The sequence below is a fragment of the Rhipicephalus microplus genome, unplaced genomic scaffold, assembly GCF_043290135.1.
Source record: "Rhipicephalus microplus isolate Deutch F79 unplaced genomic scaffold, USDA_Rmic scaffold_94, whole genome shotgun sequence".
NCBI lineage: Eukaryota > Metazoa > Arthropoda > Arachnida > Ixodida > Ixodidae > Rhipicephalus > Rhipicephalus microplus.
Window position 1 is genome coordinate 597,657 of NW_027464666.1, and position 10,021 is coordinate 607,677.

The 10,021-nt window shown below is 42.0% G+C and overlaps 2 protein-coding genes across 2 annotated transcripts; one reads left to right on the top strand and one right to left on the bottom strand.

Moving 5' to 3' along the window:
• Nucleotides 1-279: 279 nt before the first annotated feature.
• On the bottom strand, nucleotides 280-4,744 carry LOC142790301 (sperm-associated antigen 7-like). The gene is made up of 7 exons (XM_075885242.1): nucleotides 4,632-4,744; nucleotides 4,481-4,548; nucleotides 4,077-4,165; nucleotides 3,791-3,875; nucleotides 3,615-3,704; nucleotides 1,961-2,117; nucleotides 280-728 (listed from the first exon to the last, which is right to left on the bottom strand). Exons 1-7 carry the CDS (start codon nucleotides 4,711-4,713, stop codon nucleotides 610-612), a joined length of 690 nt encoding a protein of 229 aa, XP_075741357.1. The 5' UTR covers nucleotides 4,714-4,744; the 3' UTR covers nucleotides 280-609.
• Nucleotides 4,745-5,007: 263 nt separating this feature from the next.
• LOC119177128 (NADH dehydrogenase (ubiquinone) SGDH subunit) lies at nucleotides 5,008-9,340 on the top strand. Its single transcript, XM_037428518.2, has 4 exons — nucleotides 5,008-5,166; nucleotides 6,121-6,320; nucleotides 7,273-7,379; nucleotides 9,104-9,340. The coding sequence occupies exons 1-4, from the start codon at nucleotides 5,079-5,081 to the stop codon at nucleotides 9,243-9,245; spliced, it is 537 nt and encodes a 178-aa protein (XP_037284415.2). The 5' UTR covers nucleotides 5,008-5,078; the 3' UTR covers nucleotides 9,246-9,340.
• The last annotated feature ends 681 nt before the right edge of the window (nucleotides 9,341-10,021 follow it).

Here is a 10,021-nt window from a genome sequence, read left to right on the forward strand (position 1 = left end):
CAGAAACACACACACTGTCAATATAAAACCACCATGCAGCAAAGGCTTAGGAGCCAGAAGCTAGCCTGCAGGTTTGGTCATATGAGTGGCAGCCAGCCAGTTCGGCAATCGCTTGTTCTGCCATTATACTTTGACTCATCGTTACTAAACTATCAGGCTAGAATAGCGCAACGAAAAATCGTACGAATACTGAAAGCAGCATTATATGCAACCACTAATCTGAAAAGAAGGATTTGAAAAAGTGACTGAAAAAGAAAAAAAAATCATTTTTTTGCAGCTAGAAAAATTAAATGGATGTCTAATTTTCTATACACATACGAACTTGAGGACAGAATAGTCTTGAGCACTTCTGTAACACTGCCTCTCTGCTAAAGAAAGGTCGCACAACAAGCAGCACACAGTTCATTTTGACTTTGTACATATAAAAAAAAAGCTTACTCAACAAGCTTAACAATTCACCTCATTACAGCAATGCCGCGTGCAAACGTGCCTGTAAATGGACAGTTCGTAAAACTAAGGAAGCCTAATACTGTGATGAGGGCAGGGCTGTCTATATTTGTCTAGCCGCAATTTACAAGCACGCATTGCATTGTTTTCCTCCACAAAATTTCAGTCCTGCTCCGACTTTTCCGAACTAGGGCCGTCGTCGGTTTTCTGCTTCTTCTTGGCGCGAATGTCGGCAAGCGCTTGCTCGATTGTCCGGACGTCCTTCTTGTTTTGGCTGGGCACTGAAACAGGAGACAAACAGAGTAGGGCGAAAAATTGTAAGGTACAATGATACCAACACTGGGAAGACACCTGTGCACAACTTATTTCTTTTTGCCAAGACTTTCTTGATGCTAAAACAGTTGAATACTTAACAACCTTGCACTACAATGCATCACCATCATAGCACGCGTGGTCAAGCAAGAAAAAGTTGTGGGGCCACACCATTCATATGTGAGACAGACTACTAGCAAAGTTGCCTCTTCGTTTCCGTTGTAGGTCTGCTCGTTTCTCTGAGTGAGCAACTACAGACAGCGAAATTCTTGCTCTAACCCCATCACCTTTATATGAATCCTACACTTTCTACAATTTTCCACAAGCATTTTACAATTTTGCAGTGTGTTCGAATAGGTGCTGTCGACACCTCTTTACTATGTCAAACTTTTTTCTCTGGCAGGCCGGCTCTCACCTTCTCTGGTTCTTTGCTGTGGTCTACTTGACATTGCAGCAGAGTCAAGACACTTGTACGAGACAAGCGCCGTAAGCACACTCTGTGAGCTGCGCAGTCTCCATTTATGTTTAACCCGAACGCGAGCTAGCTAAAATGATCAGCCTCCCTCTCCCTCCCAACCCCCGGAATCGCATCGGCTAGAAGTTGACACCTTTGCTGCAAAAGCAATGCTGTATTACGAATTTACCCTAATACTAGGCTCAACATTCCATATCCACAATACGATCAAGGCGTGCCACAGAGGACTACCGATGAAATTTGACCACCAGGCGTTCTTCAAACATACCTAAATCCAAGTACACAGGTGTGCTCGTATTTTTCGCTCATAAAGATGCAGCAACTATGGCACAGAAACCTACCTACACTTATACAATTAGCTATCCCATGCCTTGGCTGCTAAGCTGCCCCATGGTATATTATGAACAGGCAGATAATAACACCAACAGTAGAATTTTTTCACATTGTTGTTTATAAATGAAAGCAATGAATATTTTGGGAAAGTTGTAAAACAGACCTTATGCTAGCAGGTTGAGTTTTGTGATGCTGTACAGCACTAGAGTTGGAAATGTTTCCAGTGCACTCTACTGCTGGAAGCAAGCGTTTTGAATGCTCTAAGAAAGACGGGGTTCTTAAACTTGACTTCTGTGTATTTCAAGTAATGTTGCATGGATTTTGATATATTCCTTTGCCAACTAAGCGCAAAGTGACAAGCCCCCAGTCAGCCAATGTATCAAAGTTCAGTACCAAAGCCAAACTGTTTGTTTGGTGTGGTGATCTTGGCCGCATCCTTGCCGCTTTCTCGGCCCAGCAGCTTTTCGTACTTCTCGTGATAGTCACTCTGTGGCACACTTTCCTGGCTTGACTGCTTGGCCTGTTCTGCGAGAGCTGCAGCAGCGAGTTCCTGCACGAAAATGCACCGCACTACGTCAAATTGAGCGCCAACTCACTTGGCATGGCATCTCAGCGTGGTATTAAAGCACAACAGAAATATACCAAAAAACAGTGCATGCAGCTGCGCAGTACGTGGCCGCTATCACACCTGGGGTGAGAGACTGAGTTTTTATCTTTAGATGCATTTTCTGTTAAATGGCTACAGTCAGGGTGCAGATGTGACTGCAAATATGTTGATTCCCAATCACCAACTAGTTTAAGGATCTCTCTTATCAAGGCGCAGGTCTAGAGTTACACCAGGAGGAATGCGGGTAAATAATGACCAATACTACTCTAGTTAAACACACTCACAAGGTAATGTACCTCTAACAGAAAACCCACCAAGAGAATTTTTAACGATTCCTTCCACAGAATACTTAGCTCCAACTTTTCATTGTTATTGAATAAATATATTTTAGAAGGCCTCATTATTGGGCTTTCTTTTAGTCCGTTTCAATGATTACTAGACTTAAGGCCATAAAAATGAACAATGTTCACACATGTTTCAAAGCGATCGAGATTCTAAAGCTTCCAATTTTGAGCGAATGTCTATGTACGCAACTTGTACAATATTCTCAAAAAGTGCTCACATATCACCGCCCTCGCTTTTTCCCACACACTGACAGCAAAGGTGCGATATTGAACATGTAATTGATATGTGGGGTTGAACGTCCCAAAAGCACCATATGATTATGAGAGACGCCATAGTGGAGGGCTCCGGAAATTTTGACCACCTGGGGTTCTTTAACGTGCACCCAAATCTGAGCACACGGGCCTACAACATTTCCGCCTCCATCGGAAATGCAGCCGCCGCAGCCGGGATTCGAACCCGCGACCTGCGGATCAGCAGCCGAGTACCTTAGCCACTAGACCACCGCGGCGGGGCTGTATTGAACATGTAAGCGTAGTCAACAATAAGACAATGTTATTACTTTATATTTGGTATACACAAATTGCATCGACATCATCATGGACACCATATTAAGGCACCCAGCTGGCTGAGACAACGCGCGAGCACAAATGGCGACATCAGATCAGTGCCGGTGCTCCCAGCATTCTTTTGTGTTGTTCCCTCTTGGCGCGGCTCGCAAAAAAAATGCAGGAACCATACGACTCCGCGTTCTCCTCTGTACTGCCACTCTCTAACGAGAAGAGAAAAAAAGTCATAGTCATCGTCATCATAGGACCCCCAGCGCACAGAACTTGTCTGTGATATCACGTGAAAGCTATGTCGAAAGAAGAGCTCCATTTCCATAGCGACAAGTCAGGCCAGCCTTGCTATCTTAGCACAAAGATATCATATAGCCTTTGCAATTTGTATTTTTTGTTGCTGGAGTAGCTCTTGTTAAAATCACCTAAGTATGGTTTGTACTTGTTCACTTCTTAAGCAGTTTTGGAGCAATTACTGGTAAGTACGAATGAATGCAGCAATGATATTCCTAAAGAAAGAAAACTGTAAATCTGTTACCCTTTCCCGGGCAGCTGCTTTGGCTTTCTCAGGATCCCACTCTTCTCCTTTCCGGTAGGCAGCCAGTTCATCGTCCGATGGTGCAAACTCCTTTAAAATACGAATAAGCACAGAATGAACCAGTAAGGAATCAGATCTAAAGCACTGTAACCCACTAATATAAATGTTGTTAGTACCTTCTTGAAGATCATGACGTAGCGATCGACTTCTTCCTCTCCAAAGGAAAAAGCGGTGAGGCCAGCAATGTCTGCGACATCGTGACTGAAAATAAAGTAATAAAAAGGCACTTTTTGCGATAATTCTCATTCACAAATAAGCATCACAGCAATAAGAACACGTGTTTTGTTCATGACCGAAAAGAAAAGCACAAAATCAAAAAATAATAATTTTGAACTAATTTATAAACATATCCACATTTAGCCAGAACGTACAATTCTGAACGTCAAACCACAGCATACTTACATTATTGTACGGTGAACTTTTGCCATCGGCGCGAACTTGTACTTTTGCTTCTCAGGATCTTGGATGAACTTGTTGATTTTATCCTCAACCTGAAGAATATCATTACGAAGGAATTGATAACGACAACGACAGCCAGATTATAACGCAATATCAAGTTCTCGAATATTGAGTTTGTGCAATAGGAACGGTAAGAACGAATTCAGAAGCTGATAACAGGGTAGAAATTTCCCGAACTCGAAGCTCAACACCTCGCGTAGAAAGACGTAACAGTGCACCAAACAAGCGACGAACATCTACGAGAGATAATCGCAGCTTATGATTGAAGCTAGCGCCTTCATTTCGGCGTAGCCGTCAGAAGAGGTGAAGGTGACACAAAGGAAGTTTGCATAACTCATGAGACCTACCTGATCTCTGAACTTTCTTAGCTTCTCCTTCTCCTCCGCTTCGCGCTTCTGGTGTTCATCGCGTTGCTCTGTGTGACAAAGACGGCGCGTCTGTGAAGAAGCGTAACCAGAGGGGCGCTGACAGCTTCATACTCACTGAGCGGCAACTTACTTTGCAGTAATTTCTTCTGTTTGTCACCAACAGTTGGTGGTTTGTCCATAGAATTCAAAATCGAACCTAGAAGATCCGCCATGATTATTTTTCTTTCGCACCGCAGCGCCGTCTAAAGTCGCACGAGTGTAAGCGCAAAGAAAACGAAATCACTTTGACATGCACCTTTACTTGTGACGTGTTCACTACCAAAATAAACTGCTGACTGAACTAGCCAAACGCGCGAGTTTACTTTGTTTATTGAATTGGTGACTATACTACATTTTGACAAGCTTAATTACATAGTGTTTGAACCCATGTTTAAAAAAAAATTTGTTACAGGTCTTCAAGGCTATGCTTTTCTGCTTTGCATACTTTATATTACGTCATGGCTGCCATACTTTTACTAAAACGTCAAAAGTTAAGTGATCACAAAACCCTGTGCGTTCTGTTTGCCCTTTGGAGAAAATGGCTGTGTTGAGCATCTTGCGGTCCGCAAGGACTGTTCTCCCGGTTCTAACAAGAAGGCCAGCGCAATTTGGACAGCTATGCCCAGGTAAGTGTGGTTTCTGCGAACTCGTGAGAATGGTCTTGCAGCTTGCAACGATGCTTCTTGCGTTCCGCGACAGTTCATCTCAACGGTGGTGCTTTGATGTCGGAGCTGCCGGGTGACTTTCGGAGCACAGCCTCGGCACATCTGTGCAATTTTTTTTTTCTTCTCTTTTCTCGCTGCGCATGATGATACACGGCTGAGAATATGAACGGACTTGGCGCTTCTCGCGCTAACCGTAGTGCTCAGTTTGTCGCGATGTGTCTGAGACGCAGCACTTTATACTTCGAAAGGCGTGATGACAAAAAAGGCCGTATTTAGGCGGCTGCCGAGCTAGCAGGCTTTCGGAGATTGCCTCGCTTTGGCAGCCGCACTGCTCAAACTTTCAGAAGCGTCTTTTGTCTGACCTTTCACTAGTAACCGTGAAGTTAATGCCCTTTTTTTTTTTAATTGTTCGATGTGGGCTACGCTTAAGAACTTCGCCTTTGCGGCCTAATCGCACGGGGCACTTTCGATTGTAGCTGCGCTGTTGAACGTATTGATGCCTCCTTCGACTTTTCGAAGTATCATGCCCTTACATATCATCATAGTGGTGTTTTTTTTTTTTCTGCGTGCAGAAAATGCATGTGTTCTTAAGTTGTACTTTGGATACGCTGCTTGCGTAGTGAGTGTGTTGCAAGATGAATCTTACCATGGAAAGATTACACTATAACGCAAGTACTTCGCTTGACCTGCCGCAGTGGTCTAGTGATTATGGTGCTCGAAGGTCGCGGGATCGAATCCCGGCCGCATTCCCAATGGAGGCGAAAATGCTAGAGGCCAGTGGACTTACCCCAAATGCACGTTGAAAAGCCCCATGAGGTCGAAATTTCCGGAGCCCTCCACTGCGGCATTCCTCATAGTCATATGGTGGTTTTGGGACCGAAAACCTTAACAATTGTTACTTTTCTGCGTTTCTAGTGAGGAGGTCCTCCAATCACATGGTGATCACGCCTTCAAGGTTTGCTTGGAACTTGTTCAAGGATCACGTCCACTTTTATGTTCTTCTGGGCGCCATACCCCTGACCATCATTATCACGTACATCAACGTCGTCATCGGGCCACCGAGACTCGCAGAAATACCGGAAGGCTACGAACCCGAGTACTGGGAGTACTATGACGTGAGTGACTTTGTGGTGTTTCCCACATTTAAGTAGAAAAAAAACAGTGTCCCCAGACAGCTTTTTTCAGTCGTCACAATGTAAGCAACACTACCAAGGAGTACTAGAGCATATTAAAGCTGTGCAGTTAATTGAACAGCGAGATGGTCTATTAGCGAAATATGTTCCAGTACATCATGTACATTTAAGCATGTTTTTATGTTTGTGCAGTTGCAGTGCTGTACAAACTCAGAAAGTTCAATATGTAACCCGTTAGAGCATGACACAATCTATCATTACTAATGAAAGTCTAAGTAGCTGCAAGCATACCTTAAGACAATACATAATGGTCAACTGTTGCAGGAAATTCTAGGAAACATCACCACTCGAGTTTTTTATCAATTCTCTTGCAATTTGAAGAGTGTTCTTTTTTTATGTGTCATAAACATTGTTTCGAAGATAAACATGGCTGTATCAAGGCTTTCAAAGATCTGTAGCTGCATTAACACATAAGTGAAAATTTTCTAATACTATCACTCCATACAGCTTAAAGATTTTGTTGGTGCAGCAGCCATTCTTGCAGTAATGTGTGAGGCTCTGTATGGATCCGTGATTGCCCTGACAAAGTTTTTCTTGTCTTTCTGTGTCCGTGTTTATTTGTGCACTAGAAAAGAACAGTTTCTTTGCAAACTTTGTGCCAAAACCCCAGTCATTTTGATGTCAAGATTTTCAATGCCTTTTTTATTTCTTTTTTACATTTCAGTTGCAATGGCACTACAGAAGTTCCTAAACCTTGTCTTGATAGCTTTTTGGCTCCATTGAATCACATTGCTTTTATTCCAAGCACTTTTTTTGTGTGTGTATGTTTGTAAATTGCTCTATAGTAACTCATATTCTAAAAAGGAAATTTCCCAAGGTCATCTTTTCTCACTATTTGCTGGTAATGTGCGCTTTCATTTATTATATTTGCCAGCACCCTATCAAGCGCTTCTTTGCTAGATATTTTATGGACAACCCTCAGATGAGGTATGAGAAGAAGATGCAGGTATTGCAAGACGAGCACGAGAAAGTTCAGCTGAGGTAAGTGAACAATTCATTGTCTTTCTGCTGGCTTTGTTTTGCATGGTTACAGGTTGAATAGTTGGATCTTGTCATCTTCATCAGTAAAAGCATCAACAAAGCGAACAGCTGGGTAGGTTTATGTGTTCTCTTGACGAAGTGCCAGATCTGTGCAGTGTACATAAAGGCTGAGAGACATGGCAGAGGACCTATCCCCGAATCTTCGCAACAGAAAGCCTAATATGTACAGGCAGCCCGATTGCCTAAGCCAGCTAGATGTGCAAAGATCTTAGTTTTACTGCCATTGTAACACCAGACGTGTGCACCTTTTTCTTTCACAAGCAGATCATTAAGAGGGAAGTTTACGACATGGCCATAAAAAAAAAAAAAAATAAAGCATCAAATATGGAAAACAAAGAAACTTGACCGACATTAACTGGAACGAATTGAGAAAGTGCTGGCAATGATCGCGAATAATAAACAGGTGCCTAAGTAATCAAGAGGCAGATTGTCATGAAAACATTTAAAAATGTAAGACTTTTATAAAAAAAAAACAGTACAAACATCACTTGGAAAAAAATGACAATGCAATGGCAGTGATAGCCAATAGAAACAGACACCTGAATAATTAAAAGGCATATTGTGTACTGAAAACACTTAAAAAGATAAGAATTTGACCGACGAGAAAGACAATGCTTATGTATTTCGTCGTGTTTCGTTGGTGGAAAGCTTTTGGTAAGTTTTCTCTTGCATATTTGCATGGCTGATTAGTTTAGAACGCCCTTGCGTTGACTTCCTATCATTTAACGTAATGATGAACTTATGGACCACTTTCTCCACAGTCTTAGTTTTTTTTTTTCCTCATCTTTCTTAGTATTTCACTTACTACGTTCTAAAGGGGCCCTGCGACACTTTTTCGTATGTACTCAGCAGTGCTGGAGTGAGTGTAACGTTGAATACCGAGATTCATCGAAGAATTGTCGGAAATGGTGCATGGCAAGGGAAGTTATTAGTCTGCAAACTTCAGAATGCCAACAGACAAGAAAAAACATTGCCTTTTGCATACGTTAACGGCCAGTTGCGATCATCGTGCAGCTTTACCGAGATAAATCGGATGACTCACTACGTGGTGGCCGCTGTGCGGTGTACCTAGCATTGTAGCATCGAAGAGTGCTTTTATCATTTTTAGCATACATTATTGTGGCTGATGTAGGGCTATATGAGTATTATCTGCGACTTGTCACGTCAAACTACTAATCAAAACGGATGACCAATGTTTACCTTTTTTTTTTTAGAAAAATTGACTAAGTACAGAGCACATGCAAGTGGCTTGTCGTGGGTGCGTGTTCACTGACTATTTGTGGTTGGAGAAGTGGTTCTCAGAAAACAAAAAAAGCATGATTATGGAAATATAATGGAAAATACAGAAATGCGTGTGCAGGCACTTGTGACGTACACTGTGTATTTCCCCTAGTTCTTTTGTAACAAAATCTGTTTGTAGTGAGTGCCCATCCAGTCTTCTTGTGTCCCATATTTCTTGTGCTCTGCTTTTCTTTTCAGATTCCCAATAGAATACACTTCCAAATTTCAAAGACAAAAAAGTGATTTTTTTCCCCTCATGCCCTGCACCCTTAAAACATGGACCATATAGCTTTTAGTCTAGTTGTATTTCATTGAGCCACGTTGGAAAGTACATAAACAATTTTAGCCATGTAATAATGTTGGATTCTTTGTTTTTCTTGCAGAGAGATTCAGAGGAAGGTCGAGAAATTGATGCAAGAGCGCGGTGACTTCCAGGCGTGGTACTACATACCATATGACAGCAAGTACACCAAGAAGTACCAGAAACAAACAAAGACCGATGACTTCTACACCAAGACAATTTAGTTGCCGAATATTTCTCATTGGTACAATCTCCCCAAGAGGAAAAAATCGGTGTGTACAGTAGAAAACAATAAAAACTAAAACTTCTTCATATTTTATTGTCACTGAATATTGTTTTCCTACGATGCTGTTGATGCACATATTCTTGATCACCAATTACTCCGTAATGTTCATGACGAAGAGGTACTTTTGTCAAGGTGGGGATACCACATACCCTGACTAAGCATCTCTGGTGAACTGTGTGATACAGTGGCATAACGTGGCATGCGCTTGTTGAATTGCAGCTGTTGTCTTCATGACTGTCATCTAAACTTCCCAGGTAGCAGACTTCTTCAGCAGGTTGTGTATCATAAATGCGTAAATTGAAAAAGCATGATGAACTTTTAAAAGATTCAAACATTTGCCTGTGGCTTGGTACTGTACACCTGATCTATAGGCATGCTACAAGCAAAGGCTATTGCCTCCACGGTCTTAATAAAAACCCCAAATTACAAATATCAGTTCAAAATAAGAAACAGCTCACAAACAAGTGCTAGTTGGGTTAAGCTGCTTTACACTGAATATTGTCATCCAGACGTTTTTGAGAGTCTAAAAATATAGTTACTTTCACTGAATGGCTCGAACACAGTGGAACTTGCCATCTAAATTTTTGATGTCTTCTGGTCTGACCGCAAATGTCTTTTATCTTAACAGAACATACAAATATGTCAATATTAGTTTTAGGGGCGAAGCTCCTTAGGGCGTGGGCTGTGCGTCCCCTGTAGCCTGTATATAGCCAC